The sequence below is a fragment of the Sceloporus occidentalis genome, unplaced genomic scaffold (genome assembly GCF_023333645.1).
Source record: "Sceloporus occidentalis isolate IW3139 unplaced genomic scaffold, rSceOcc1.0.p SCAF_4, whole genome shotgun sequence".
NCBI classification, from domain to species: Eukaryota; Metazoa; Chordata; class Lepidosauria; order Squamata; family Phrynosomatidae; genus Sceloporus; species Sceloporus occidentalis.
In genome coordinates this window covers 91,748,812-91,764,999 of record NW_028316984.1, presented here as the reverse complement: position 1 = coordinate 91,764,999, position 16,188 = coordinate 91,748,812, and the positions used below count along the sequence as shown (strand labels likewise).

At 39.2% G+C, this 16,188-nt stretch overlaps 1 protein-coding gene across 1 annotated transcript in view; it reads right to left on the bottom strand.

The window, feature by feature from the left end:
• Positions 1-225: 225 nt before the first annotated feature.
• Positions 226-16,188, bottom strand: part of EPS8L2 (EPS8 signaling adaptor L2) — a 148,217-nt gene continuing 132,254 nt past the window's right edge. The window contains exons 16-21 of the mRNA XM_089520898.1: positions 12,588-12,699; positions 11,145-11,261; positions 8,894-9,023; positions 6,401-6,584; positions 5,375-5,507; positions 226-3,744 (exon numbers count right to left, since the gene is read on the bottom strand). Coding sequence (XP_089377024.1) covers positions 3,673-3,744; positions 5,375-5,507; positions 6,401-6,584; positions 8,894-9,023; positions 11,145-11,261; positions 12,588-12,699 — 748 coding nt within the window. The 3' untranslated portion in view covers positions 226-3,672. The remainder of the gene's footprint in view (positions 3,745-5,374; positions 5,508-6,400; positions 6,585-8,893; positions 9,024-11,144; positions 11,262-12,587; positions 12,700-16,188) is intronic.

Sequence of the window (16,188 nt, the reverse complement as noted above, 5' to 3'; positions counted from 1 at the left end):
TTTCCTTTTGGGGAGATATAGGAGAGAAAAGTATTTTAAAAAACACAATCAATGGTCAAAGGGAAGAAAAATGCTGGGGCCCTTCCAATCTGGGCCAACCAGGCATCAATAGAGACAGTTCCCCCTTCACGGTGTCTCACTCACTCCCCCACAGGACTGCTCTCTGAATGTGTCCGATGTGTTATCTTTAACTAGAATGCCCACTAGCATTAACATGAACACACATTGAAAGATAAGGACAGAGCCATTTATTCAGTTGTTACATTTGCTTCTCACTCTTTGCCCAAGCAGCTCAATGGTGTGCATTATTGTTCCACTTTGTCTTACTTCTATTATTGCCACCACTCCACATACCAGTTTGTTTGCTTTGTTTGCTCTGTAAATCGGATCTATAGTTAAACAAAATAAATGCATATTCTGCCGACTCTATACTTGCCAGCTTCATATATAATATATATGTTCTACTAGCTCTGATTTTTAACATGTGATTAAGTTACATCTGCACAGCTACCTTTAAAATATAATATAGACTATAAACATAAATTTCATATTATAGCTTCATTTTTTTTGTTTCTGTGATGAACATTGTCTAAATAATTATATACAGAAAATCTAAAACCACTGTGGCTAATGTACAAATATTAATAGCAGATGGGGAAACATTCGGCAGCCATGTGTGTATTTCATAAAGGCTTGGTCTTGAAAAATTCTCTAGGCACGCAGAGAAACAGTTTCTTTGGGACTCTTTATATCATGCATAATGTGTCCATTACAGGTTTTTGTAGGATTATAGCTTACATTTATATTCTCAGACTAGAAAATATTACCTAGCAGCCAATTTTGTTCATACAGGTATGTCAGATTTTCATTTCCAGATGTGCTAGAACATTAAAGCTAAAGTGTACTTTTATTCACTAATATTCACCAATGTGGATATTGTTATAGAATGTTGTTCCAAGCCAAATGCATATTTTACAACACATGGCTAAATGAATTTGACAGAGGCAGACTGGTAGAAAGTGATATAACCTGCACAGAGCAAAAACAAAGCATGTGAGCACTCCTAAAGGAAACAACTAGTTGTATAAAAGGTAGGATGTAGAGTGATCCTTACGTCTTAGCATGATGGGCTGATTGATAACTCTACTACTTAACAAACCCAAGTATTCAAATAACACAAAGATTATTTTTAATGATGAGCTGCCTTGCTACAATATTCTGGATTCTTAGCATATATGGTGGATACTATATGCATATTCTCATTTTACTTTTGCATGCTATGACTGCAAACTTATTTTATTTAATAAAAGCGTCAGCTCAGTATAGTATTTTTTGGACCCAAACTGAATTGTCTCAGTGGCCATATAGGGCAAAATCTTTTTATTAGCACATCTTGTAGGATTCTCTTTCTTCCCACTTCCCATCCATAGCCTCCCAGGGCACCAGCAAACTGGCTCTAGAAGGTTTTTCTCTAACCTCCAGCTACTTCTGGGGGCATAGAGGGGCTACTGTGAAAATGGGGTATTGGACCTTTCCAGTTCTGCTGGGAAAATGCCATTCTGTGACTGAAGGTCCACTGTTGGACCCCACTTTAACATGTACCCTTGGATTAAGCATATTACCTTCAATTGAATGTACTTAGGGTGGTGAATGCACTTCTACTGAGGATTAAATCTTATTTTCTGATTCATTTGTGATTAGTTGGGCAGCACTGTGGTTCACAAATCAAGGATGAATGCCAAGGCAAACACAGCTAATCTGGGCCAATCCCCTGTGATTAAAAGGCAAATGAAGCAAAACAAACAAATCAAAGTGCTCAGCAATCAGGAAATTTGAAGATGTTTGCTCTTCATTTGAGCCCCACCTTTCCCTTAAAGAAATTAGCAGTTTTAAAATATATTATGAAGAGATGGAGGGAGGAAGATGTTGTTCTAACATTTGCATGTTGTTATTAGATGTTACAGTACATTTACAAGTAGCAAAAGGTAGGTCCTTTCATTATAAAGTCTGCCTGCATAGTAATCAGTAAAAGTGAGGGAAGCCTAAAACATTAATGCCTGAATCCCATTGGGAATCTCAAGTAGACCCCATTAATCAATAAGATTTACAAAAAACAACGGATACAAAAAAACTGATTCAATGGGTCTGTCTAGCTGCGACTATTAGTAGATGTTGATCTTAAGGCTACAATCCTTGGAGCAAACCCTACAGAATTAAATGGGATTTACATTGGAGTAGATGTGTTCAGGAGGGCACTATTAAACTCTCTGAAAAAAAAAAGGTATGTGTTTCTTATAAGGCTGATAAGAATTCCAAGTGCCTCACCAAACTACAAATCCCAGGATCTCACAGAATGGAACCATGATGGGTGAAGTGGTATAATACTGCAATAACTGTATTGCAGTTGCACTGTATTGCAGATCCACTGTAATAAATTCTACACTGCACAATTGTTGCAGTATTCTGCCACTGTAACCTGGGTTTGGTAGTTTAGTGAGGCATTAGGAATTCCCGCCAAACTACAAATTCCAGTATTCAGTAGGATGGAAGCATGATATTTGAGGTGACATCAAATCTTTATTCATGCTGTTAAGTAATATGCTTGTATCGATTGACGGGTCTACTAAAATGTCACCCCCATTTTCTTGTTTCTTTTTACATGTTAGTTTAAAATGGAACTACCTAAATTAGCTACTTGAAATGCCACAGATGCTACAGAGTCAAAATAGGGTTGTGTACACTGTGATTGTGTAGGAACAATTGAGAACATTCAGGATTGGTAGAAATATGATGGCAGATGTTGTGAGGTTGTGGATGTGATGGGGAATTCTTGGACAGAATCTTTATGAAGGACATTCTGAATATACTTGAGTGTGGAATGTAGTGCTATCACATTCAGCTCATCATGCTATCACTTTCTGTGGGGAATGGCCCTTGAATGAACCCTGGACATGTTTGGTACATGTCCATTTGATGGCATCTGAAAGCAGTAAAGCACAAAAGTTGGAAACAAAAACGTTGAGGTGTTGGCTGAGTAGTTTCTGGGAAAACATCCAAAGTAAACTTAAATCATTTGCGTGTCAGTTGATCATCACCTTGTCATATGTTTGTTGGGTTTTTATGTGTCAGAACAGTGGCCCCAGAAGATCCTCCCACTCCCTTATGTTGGGCTACTCCTGTTATATAGAAAGGTTCCGCAGACAACATGGGACTATGCCATCTTCCAAATACATTCGCATAGAAGTATTTCCAGGAAGTTTCTAAGACACTTTCTGATGGCAGCAATCTACTGCATAGATTTTTGTGAGGCCATTTTTGCTTCAGCCTTTGCCTAGAACATGAATGCTTGTCTTCCTTGTGCAGTGAATTTCACACACATAACATTTATCTATAAAATACAGAGATATAAAAATAATACTTCATGCAACACTAAACCTCTCTCCCAATGCAATATGTCCTATGACATTTGTGAGGGAACCACAGCCTACCCTTGATCAACAGCGTGGAAGGAACAGTCAGTCTGGATGGCCATTTACATTGCTTAGCTGCTGATCCCAGCAGTCTTTTTTCATTTTAACAGGGCATTTTATTTTACTTTTGCTCTCTTTCCCTTTTTTTCCCTGCAAGTAAGTGTATGAGATTAAGAGTTGGGGGAAATAAACCAGGTAGAATTTAAATTGCAGAATCAATCCTCTCTTGGCGTCGCTTCATGATTTCTTGAAGTTCTGACTCCCCTCTGCTTTTCTGGAATAAAAGCAAAAAAGATGAAGAATGGTGAACTTTGTAATGAAATGGCTCCCTTCTCAATATAATTTTCAAGACATCTTTCAGGATATTGTCTTAAACTGAAAGGTACAATGCACAACATGAGAACATGCCATCTTTTCTATGCATCTTTCACTCACTTTCACTATATTTGCTAACTTACAAGCTACATCTTATATTTATCAATCCATTCCTCAATCCATAACCCATTCACCAGTTGTTACTCCCCCCCCCCAACTATAAGAAAGTTATGTGAGCTTCTGTCAGAAAATGCATGATCATTTCAGAACATACATGATCATTTCAATATCTTTTGTAAAGGTAGTCCTGTTTCATAAGAAAATATTTAATAGCAGATCTGTGCTACCTACACTGATCTCCTTGCCAAATGGAAACCATTCTGTTTCTCCATAGACAAAGCTGCATTTTATCATCCTAGCACTTAATTTATATTCAGAATAAAGCATATGGAAAGGTAGATTCAACTTGGAGGAAGGAGGCATGAAAACTGAATGAAGGAACAACAATATCCTTATAGTGACCTCTTGTCCTGAGGATAGGTTATGCATCTGGAAAACAAATGCTGTGGTAACCAATTTCTTTTAGAGTCATCCACAGTTTTCCATGATCTACACAATCAAAGGCTTTGCTATAATGATCCACCTATATTTGAACAACAGCTGGTTAACAGTGTGCTTAACATAGGTGGTATGAAGCAATATATAAATGAAGCTGCTATTGCTATTGCTATTGTACTTGCTTCATTCCTTATTTTGTTCCATAAAATGCTCTTATTAGCTTGTTAATCTAGGCTCCTCTTCCCAGAGCTTCATATTCCTCAGCAAGTCTCCCCCCCCAGACACACATCTTCATTCTTCAGTATAAAATATAACTGTGAGAAATGATAGCTCTAGTCTTTATTTATTTTTAGTATTTTGTCAGACTGAAAACCAAAGCTTATGGTGTATCGCCTGATCTTTGCCACAGTACCAGAAATATTTTTAAAGCATGCTGAAGGTGTGTCGACATTGTTCTGTGCTAATGTTCTTGTACTACCCAAGATTTAAAATGATGCCACACAGTTGCACTGTAATAGTATTTTGTCCTTGGGCACATTGGCCACCAGCAGTGAAGGTATTCAAACTCTTGTTGTTGTTTTTCATCCATTCAAAATCCAGAAGAAGTTTTTGCCATTCTTAACTGGCATCCTGTTGATTTGTCCCATCTAAGTAGACCCATTCAATCAATTATTGAAGGATGAATCAACATATAAATAAATTTGGTTGTTTCAATGACTTGATTCTAGTTAGGTCTAACATTAATATTTAGGCAGCACACTGATCTTAATTATTAATAGCCTTCCATCATTCTGTTAAATTCTTGCAGCAAGTTATTATGGTTAAGTTAAATTAAAATAAGCCTTCTAAAGTCTGTGCTATCAAAATTCCTAAATATTTATTTAGGATCTCCCTTCAGGGAATATAGCAGATGTTACACTTTGACTACTCATGTTAAATTTTAGATGGAGTTTTCATATGTCTGCCAGGTCTTAGACACTTCAAACTCTTGTTATCCTAAAAACACATCTGGTAACAAATGAAGTTCTTACCTCTAAGAGAGACTTCTGAACTGTTATTTTACTATACACTCTGGCACCCTCTTCACCACATACTTTTTTCAGTTCTTCTTTGTTTAGAGAAAAAAGCTGTGCCCCTGTCAGTATACCAAGATGATCCACAGTCCTAGGAAAAGATTAGGCAAGAAGCAATAGTTAACTTCTTATCATATTTGGGAGCAAGGAAAGAAAGATAGGGAGTGAGGGGACCCCAAACATCTTGCTCTATCAAAGGACAATAATTGCTGAATAATTATGGTAGGAGTGCATCTCTGAGGCTTTCAAGATTTCATTACCTACTTGACTGAGAAGGCCTCCTATGGCCAAAACACACTGCAGAAATAATCCAGTTTGACTACCATTGCTCAGTGCTGGGAACTGTAGTTTGTGGTGGCACCAGAGCTCTCTGACACAGAAGGCTAAATGTCACACAAAACTGCAGTTCCCAGAATTCCCTAACATTAAGCCAGGGCAGTTAAAGAGGTTTCAAACTGGATTATTTCTGCAGTGTGTTTTGGCCCTTAGATAACTTTCCAGTACTTTCTGGGGGAGGTAAAGAATTTAGGGAAATGACTGGCTCCATCTCTATCTTAGAACATATGATGAAGAACTTGGAAAATTTACTTTTGGAATACCCAGAATCCCCAATGGGATTTGAAAGTTGTGGTTCAAAATGTGACGTCTGAGCTCTGACATGATAATACATTCATTCAGAAGATCCCCCAGAGTGTTTAGTTGTCTGTGCTCCTGCTTATGTGGGTGATTTAATTTGTGGTATAATGAAACAATCAACAAATTAGCATGCATACACACACACACGCACGCATATATAATATTTCTTAAGATTTACACTTAGTACTTCCACTAACATCCCAAAGCTTTGTCTGGTCAAATGGCCTATTTGTTAAGAAAAAAAAAAAAACCCTTTCCCTTTGCTATCCCAAGTGGCTACCTGTCCTAAGGACATCCATGAAGAAAGAGAATGGTAGGAAGAGTAGAAAGTGATTCACAGCAACTTACCCTTTGCTGAAAGAATTTGCTTCCAGCCAAGCTTTGACTTCCTGTGCATTAGACTCAAAAGTCATGGGCACATGAACATGCTGAGCCTTCTCAACTTTAAAATTTCTTTGAGGGGCCTGGACTTTGATATTGGAGATCTTTTTCAGCAGTTCGTCATTGACTTCATCCATGTGATGTATCATTTCTAAAAACAGAATGCAGACATTCAGGGGTAGGGTGGGATATTAAGGCTCCCAATTACAGAAAATGATAGGTTCCTGGGCTTGCTTCAATATATGGAGGTTTATGACAATTTGGTAATGTGTAGACATTTTTTTAAAATTTATTTAATTATTGGATAAAGAGATGTTTAATGACTAAATGAAGACTTAATCACTTGAAATACTCATTATCCCTTTATTATAATAAATAGAAAAGGGTCAAAATTGCTTTAAAAATTAGGGTATTCTTACTGCCCACTTCATTTCCTCCTCCTCACTTAATAATAAGGGCTGGCATCCTGTATGGCAATTACAAAAGCATAACCTGGAGATATGCACTTGTGACTATTACATATTCATAGTCCCCAAGCAGCCCCTAGTTTAAGGGGTCAACTGCATGGTTGATCGTATAAGTCCCCCAGTCTGTACTTACTGGTCAGTTGCCACTGTGAGTGGTGGGAGTCTGTTCCTCTGTTGCTCGGAAAGGGGCTCTTATGAGCAATCTCAGTGCAAAGAGGGATTGTGACAGGGATCCCGACTCTTGCAATGAGCATTGCTTAGGGGAGAGGGTAGAAATCACAGCCAGATGCTTCCTGAGTGACAGGGGGACAGACCCTCACCAATCACAATAAGTGCTGCCCAGTAAGGAGGGACTGCAACAGTCAAGCCAGAATTCACTGTATAGCACTATAACTATAGTTCTTATGCATAAGTAAACACCATACAGGATTCTGGCCAATAATATTAACACTAATACTTATTTCTTACTCGCCTCTTCCTATGAATCAAGGTGAGGAACAACAACAAATTAAAAACACAACACAGTTAAAAGAAGATATAAAACCAACACACATTAAAAGCAGACATTAAAATACATAATTTAAAATCATCTGGATAGGCCTGCCAGAAGACACTGGTCTTTAATGCCGTTTCAAATTTATCTTAAAATTGATTGAAACCTTAGAATGTAATCCTATGTACACTTCACTGGGAGTAAGCCTCAGTGAAATTACTGGGGCCTATACCTATGGGTAGACAAAGATACGACTGTGCTGTACTTTAACAGAGTGATTAAAATGTGGAGTTTTCCAAAGCCCAAATGGGGAAAAAATTGAGTATTCAAACCAGATAAGTGACTTTTTTACTTTGAAAGGGAGAAAGAAAAGATCATCTGCTTCTCTGGTTTCTTTGCTCTTAGCCAGTATTACAGCCACAAGGTTCTGAGTTTGATCTCAGGGGTCTGGGGTTGACGTAGCCTTGCATCCTTCCATAGGTAAGTAAAATGAGTACCCAGCTTGTTTGGGGCAATTATCTTGCATGTTGCAAACCGCTTAGAGACTATTAGTTCAGTATGAAGTGGTATAGTAAATGCTACTGCTATTGCTACAAATCACCCTCGAGTTGTCTATATTTTTTGAAAATGCATGTTTGCATGGGTGCATTCACATACTGAATGTAATGGAGAGAAATGTTGCTCCTAGGAAAGCAGAAGAACAGCATAGGAAAAGGACGTGGTATTCCTCTTTTCACTTCTTGGCTCCAAATGTATTCTTGAGGAAGCTCTTTCTTGTGTATCCATTCTCAAATTTTATCGCTAGGGACACCTTGGCTGTTGGTGGAGGTGACTCTGCCTGATTCTCAGACAGCTGCAGATTGTTCAGATGCTCAGATAAGGTTGTACCACAACTGGTCCTGCCTGTCAGGCAGCACCCATCGAAGGAGGGGGAAAGGACTATTCCCTACTGTGCTCCCCCTGGGACCTTCAGAGGGCAAACACTGAAAGAGCTACATTGCTACCATCACCAGCAGCATGGCAGGGTGGGCAAAGTGCAACCCTCCAGATGCTGTAGGACTGCAACTCCCATCTCCTGCCTAGCATAGCCAACAATGAGGAATGCTAAGATTTGCAGTCCAACATTATTTGGAGGGCTGGATCATGCCCACACCCAATTTAAAGACTAAAGAGTAGATGATTATCATGATTTTTATAACTAACAAGTAAGATATGTTCCCTTTTGATAATCAGGAAAAGAACAAGTTTCCACTTACAGAATTAACATTTGAAATTGTCCTTTCTAGACATGTGACACCATACAAAAACAAAACAAAAAACAAAACAAATATCTGTTTGTTGGGACCAAAGTATAACATTTGACAACTAAAGTAGCCCATTGGCTGAAAGAGCAGTTTAAAAAAAACAGTATATGGGAGGGGGTGATGCTGTGACTAATATGAAGTTATACCAGAAAATATCAAACAGTGCAGGCAGGTCAAAGCATATTTTTGTACTCACGTTCTTTGGCATCAGAAGAATTACGAGCAAGCATTTCACTTCCCCATTTATCCCCAGCATAGCTGGCAGGTAACTTATGTGAGGGGCTGGAAGGTCCTGTTCTCCTTGGACTCAAGTCTCCTCTGTATTTCTGCAAAATGAGGCAGGGGGACTTTTAAGTACTGTTTTGTCAGGAGAAAACCAGGTAAGTACCATCTTCCAGTCATCAGTGCTGTGATGAGAAGGATCTAGAGCTAAATTATCACAACTCTGCCAACAATTTTTTGTACATTATATGATAATAATAATAATAATAATAATTTGTTTTATTTATATACCGCTATTCCAAAGATCATAGCGGTGAACAGCAAGTAAGCTAATTAGCAAGTAATGATGTCTCTATTTCTCTCCCACCCACCCTTTCCTTGCAGTAATCCCTAGGTTTCTGTAGGCAGGGAAAGGAGGATTTAATCTCTCCATCCCTGTACACTGAGATGTGGGGTGGAGGAAATTTATATGTATGGGAAGGGGGAGAACAGTGTGTGTGTGTGTTTGTGTGTGTGTATGCATGTATATTTGTCTGTATGTAGCTGTTCACATGTGCACATACACAAGCGAAGCTGTCAGACAGCTAGACAAGGATCAGGGTTCAAAAACTCACTCAGCCATGAACCACACTGTGTAACTTTAAGCCAGCCGCTGTTTCTCAGTCTAGCCTACTTCACAAGCCTGCTAGAAGAATCAAAGAGAGATGACCATGTGTACTATACTGATCTCCATATAACATTCTACTTATTTATTGACTTATTACATTATTACTTTATTTATTTAGCCCTGGTGGTGCAGTGGTTAAATGCCTGTACTGCAGCCACTCACTCAAAACCATAAGGTTGCGAGTTCAATACTGTACCAGCAAAAGGGCTCAAGCTTGACTCAGGCTTGCATACTTCTGAGGTTGCTAAAATGAGTACCCAGATTGTTGGGGGCGATTAGCTTACAGTTGTAAACCGCTTAGACACTGTTAGTTCAGTATGAAGCGGTATATAAATGAAGCTGTTTTTATTTATTACTTATTTTACTCCTTATAACACTTTTTATTTGTTATTTGATTTAAATCCTAACTTTCTCCCAGATATGGAACCAATATGATTATAAAAACACTGTTGTCTATTATCGTAGTACAGCGCGCCCGCACCATACGCGGGTGCGCCATACGCGGCCTTGAGCATACGCGCCTTGAGCATATGTTTCCAATGGGGCTCGAGCATAGGCAGAATTCGCCTTACGCGGAGAGATCCGGAACGGATTCCCCGCGTAAGGCGAGGACAGACTGTAGACTGGTTGCATTAAAAATTGTGGAAGTTTTGCTACACTGAAGCACTGGATTGCACTCTAGTGTAACCAGCTGCACAGTGAATGATACTGTCATGCATTGTCTCACTGCAGAACATTTGCCCCCTCACTCCATCCACACAGGTGAGGCTGGCCCACCTGCAAGTCAGCAAACTTCCACTATTAACACAGGGCTTGCCCAGTCCTGAATACAATACCACTATTGCACAATAAGTGCAAACACTTATGTAACAGCATTTATGCCAGCATAAAGCCACAATGCTTATAAGTTAAAATTTGAAAACACAATTGAATTTTAGAAGTTTCAAAAGCATATCAGTTAAAATGACAACAGTTTTGAAGAGCACCATCCACCCATGAAAAGCCTTGTCCTTGGGAGTCAGTCAATTTCCCAAATACACTTAAACACAAAGGTTTTTGCCTGTCAGCAGAAAAATGGGGAGCAGGCCAGCCTAGCCTTCCTTGGAAAGGATCTCCATAGCACAGAGAAACAGAGTAAGCACATGTGCATTTGTGTATTCACATTGATTTCCTCACATGTTGACAATTAAGAAGGATTTGTAGACAGTATACTTGGGGCCCAAAAAGACAGGCCAAAATAAAGCTGCTTCGAATCACTCTGGAGGTATGCTGTTTAAATGCTGCATGCGTCCTAAGAGGCCGTAAGCTGCACCAAAACCACACTCCAGTCCTAAGGACTAGAGCACAGCTTTGGTGCAGCTCTGGCCTCTTAAGATGTGTGTGTCCTTTAAAACAGCATACCTCCAAAGTGATTCGAAGCAGCTTTATTTTGGCCTGTCTGCTCAGGCCCTTGGTTACTTTAAGGGGAGCACCTCTGTACAAATCATCTATGAGACTTGGTGCTGATGTGAAGAACTCCTTAAAGTCAACTCACAGTTGATTGATCACTAATCCTGACCTGTTCAATTAAGCTATAATCCTCCAGCTTCACAAGATCCAAGATGTTATATGGGACATAACCAGCCTGGCCACTTCGATTTCGCAGCTTCCACCACTGTTTATTATCTTCCAACACCTGAGAACATAAAAAAATTAATCACTAAGAAAAATTGATTCTTAATAAATCTGAATTTTCGGGGGTGGGTCTCTTTGTAATGAAATAAGAACAGCCTTGACAAGGTTTCCAGCTGTCTTGTACACAGCCCTTCCTGTTCCTAAACACTGTGAACATTCTTTTCTCCCATAATATTTGGCTACATCAGCTCACAGGAAGGTTTTGGTAATGAGTAACAAGAGCTGCTTGACAGAACCATACAAGCAGTGTCTACAATGCTGCATAGTGCTGTAACAGGAATACTAAACACACGCTCCACATTCTGGTAGTCCAGGAGAATGAGAATTTTTGTACAAAGTAGGGGCGTGGAACCTCAGGTCTTGGGGCTAAATCAACCCTTCAGGAGGTGTCAGGCTGGCCCTCTAGAGTTTCCCAGAGGGCCATGTCCTCATAGCCCCTTTCCCATTATACCCTCCTTAGGTGGGCTCCCAGTTTTTAATGGTACTTTCCACATTCCAAAAGAAAAAAAAATCTTCTAGTAAGGTATAGGCCTCCTCCAGATGGCCCAAATGTGTCAGAATGAAGCTTTTGGTATTTGTTAAAGTATTTCTCTCAAATTTTCTTTTTAAATACACAAATTACATTTCTCTTTTCTTGGACAACTTTCTGGAAATTACTGAAACTGATTGCAACATTTTATTCCCATCCATGACTGGGTTTCTTTTTATTTCTGAGAAATGTTGAAACAATATGTTCCATTCTCTCATATTCCTTTCTAGATTTTAAAAATGTTACAGAGCAATAGTGTGTCCATGAAAGAGCATTTTTGCATTACAATGCTTAAAAAAACCATGAAGATCAGAGGAGAAAATTTTCCCATCATACCATAGCACCAGCTCGGCAAACTGTGGCTCAATTTTTTTAAAAGAAAAGAATAGAAAAAATCCTTGAAAGAGTCCTAGTTGATTCAGGAAATCATTACAAACCAACCACAGAGAATGGAACCAATGGATGCAGAGAAGACAGCAACCGAAAAAATCCAGCAAAACCTGTATCACAAGAATTCATGCTTTTAAAGACCGATCTGATAGAGCCTCTAGTTAACTGGCAGAATTCTCAGATGATAATGATATGCGCAGTTCACCCAATTGCCTCTCTTCACCATTGGAATGAAAATATCTGATTTGAGCCCCTATGTCTGGAGGAATTTCTCAACCTCAGTGTAGCACCACTGTCATGGAGGGCAGAGGGATGAGTGTATAGCAAAGGTGATTAAACCTCTCCTTTTCCATAATGATTATTTGTGAGGCTACCCTGGAAGGAGCCTTCTTGGCTTTATTATTTTACCTCCAGAATTTCATCCTTCAGCACAGAAAGTTCAGTGGCATTTCGAGCCGTGAAATCATATTGAATTTTGGCATATCTCTTTGATGGAGCCATACCCTGTGCCTCCAAATTCCTGAAAGAAACACATGAAGGGATTAGACCTAACCTCTTCTGCCTACCAAAAAAGGAACAGTCTAATCTACAAGAGCATCTCTAAATCACATGCATTTTCTAGTTATGTTCAGTGTAAATATAAATTTAAAGTGTTCCCAACAATGCAAAGCATTGTTAAAAAACCACTTCTTTGCAGTCATAACCAAACTATAATAAAAAACAAAAGGAATTTCAGTTTCTTTTTATTATTAAGATGTATGTAATCTTCCTCAGAGGATTACAGGGGCTGCATGTTAATCATGTATATAGGTGCTTGTGCCTTCAAGTTGCCTGTTGACCTGTAACCCCATGAATTTTATAGGGTTTTCTTGGGCAAGGAATAGTCAAAGATGATTTTGCCAGTTTCTTTCTCTGAAACAGAACCTACAGCATCTGGTATTTTTTGATGGTTTCCTACCCAACTACTAAACAGGGCTGGCCTTGCTTAGCTTCCAAGATCAGAAAGGATCTGGTGCCTTAGTATATGTGAGTACTAAAATGCATGTTTTCCCCTGCAAGGTGGAGAAGCATTATTTAGCTCAGTATTTTCTGTACTGACCTCTTTTTACGTATGTTACAGATCAGTGATACCTAAATTCATAATATTGGGAGTGGAAATAGCATGTCAGGGATTTTTAAACAAAGAATGAAAAAAGTTTACAGGGAGTCAGATATCTAGTGTGACCTGGCTGTTTCTCTGCTGTCCTACTATTATGGAGTGATACCTTTGGAAATCTCTAATTTATTGGGTCATCATATGTCAAAGCCCACTCAATGCAGATAACAATATCAAACTGTTCTTCCCACACTTTTCCTGACACATAATTTAATATAGCTTCCAAAGTCATTAACTTATCCTTTGATGGAGTTCCTATAATAAAGCCTATTACCTTTCTTTCTCCCCAGCTGGTCTTTGGTCCCACCCTGTCTCCTGCACTTAAGGGGTTTACAGTATGCATACAAGTATTGGTTACACTCTCAGGTAGTATATTTCAATTAAAGTTCCTTTGAGGTCAGCTGTCTCAATCCAGGAATGGGAATGCACTGAAGGAGGTTACCACATAAACAGTAGATGTACACAACTGCATCACAAAGTTCATCCAAAGTCACATTGAAGAATCTCAATGAGGATGTACATAACCTTTCCTAGTCTATCACTTAATGTAGGGGATGAGGCACTGTGGTGGGTGTATGAGCTAATTGTTTTCCACTAAAGACCACAATGTTCTGTGTTACTGTTGGTAACTGCTGTCAAGTTGACTTCGATTTATGTTGATCCCATGAATGAGAGACCTCCAAATCACCCTATCAGCAACAGCCCTGCTCAGTTCTTACATTCATGGGGCCATGATTTCCATGTCTATCCATCTGGAATGTGGTTTACCTCTTTTCCTACTGCCTTCTACCTTACCAAGCATCATTATCTTTTCTAGCGAGTCATATTTTCTCATGGTGTGTCCAAAGTACAACAGTCTCAGTTTACTCATCTGGCTTCTAGGATGAGTTCAGGCTTGATTTGTTCAAGGACCTATTTATTTGTCTTTTTGGCTGTCCCTGGTATTTTTAGAATTCCAGCACCACATTTCAAACGAGTTTCTTTTCTTTCTATCAGCTTTCTTCACTGTCCAGCTTCCACAACACACACACAAATGGGAAATGTGATGGCATGGACAACCCTAACTTTAGTATTGAAAGTATTTAGTATTCAATATCTTTATACTTCAAGATATTGGGCCCGAACAGACATGCCAAAATAAAGCTGCTTCAGGTCACTTTGGATGTATGCTGTTTAAATGCTGCATGCGTCCTAAGAGGCCAGAAGCTGCATCAAAGCCACACTCCAGTCCTAAGCACTGGAGCTCAGCGTTGGCGCAGCTTCTGGCCTCCTAAGATGTGTGTGTCATTTAAACAGCATACCTCCAAAGTGGCCTGAAACAGATTTACTTTGGCCTGTCTGTTCGGGCGCATTGTCCAGTTTCTTCCAAGTCCTAGTCTTCTACTGACTTCTTGATTGTAGTCTCCATTCTGATTAATAACTGACAAGATTTGGAAAATCTTTCACTATTTCAATGTCTTCATCGTCTACTTTAAACTCATGTACATCATTATTGGTCATTCTTTTTCCCCCTCCTTAACATTCAGCTGCCTGCCTTTCCACTTTCTTCTTTGACTTTCTTCAGTAATCATTAGAAGTCTTTAATGTATTCTGCTAGTAGTATTGTGTCATCTGCATATCTTAAATTGCTGATGTTCCTTCATCCAATTTTCAATTCGCCTTGCCAATTGGAAACTATTTTATTTCTCTGTAGTCTGTCCTAACAGTAGCCTCTTGTTCTGAGTACAGGTTACATATCAGAACAATCAAATATTGGGCCCAAACAGACAGGCCAAAATAAAGCTGCTTTGGATCACTTTGGTGGTATGCTGTTTAAATGATGCATGCGTCCTAAGAGGTTGGAAGCTGTGCCAAAGCCACACTCCAGTCCTAAGGACTGGAGCGTTGCTTTGGCACAGCTTCTGGCATCTTAAGATGCATGTATCATTACCTCCAAGGTGACCCAAAGCAGCTTGGCCCTTAGTCACATATCCACTTCTTTAAGAGCAATCCATAGGTTTTGCTATAATCTATAAAACATAGGCTGATTTTCATTCCAAATTCTTTGATGTGCTGCATTATTCAATATATGCTTGCAATATGTTCCCTGATGGCTTTTCCTTACCTGAACCCAGGTTAGACATCTGGCATTACTTGTTTCATTTATGGCAATACATTCATAAAATTCTCTTCTAAATCTTTGACAGATGGGTCATTGACAATAACATCTATGCAGTACATGTTAATGTCTGACCTAGTCAAGAGAAGTCATCTCATGTAATGCATTCATTCTTGCTCTTTGAAACCATGTATTGTGTTTTCAGTCATTAAAACCTCACAAAACCTCACTGTTTGCTAAAAGATGGTGTAGTGGTTTGAGTGCTGGACTATGACTCTGGAAACCAGGATTTGAATCACTGCTCATGGATATTCCCACTCAAGTGAGCCATAGAAACACACTTGGTGACCTTGGGCAGGAAGTCACACTCTCTCAGCCTCAGAGGAAGACAATGGCAAACCCCTTCCAAACAAATCTTGCCAAGAAAACCCCATAATAGCTTCACCTTATCATTGTCATATGCTAGAAACATTTGAAGACACACAGTAACAACAAGTTTTATGGACTTGGATTTGGAATTAAGATGTAAAGGAGCTCTAATAAACCAGACAGGAAGGGAGGAGGTAATCTTTTCCAGCATTTGTTCTGAAAAACAAGACTAAGAACCAGCAGGAGAAGGTGAGCTATGTTTAAATTGTTTGAAACATGCCAATAACAGAATGAGTCACTGGAAAGAACATATGAGGCCTGGAGAAGGGAAATATTGAGGAGAATTTCCATCTTCTACTGTTCCACAGACAGACTCGTAATATATT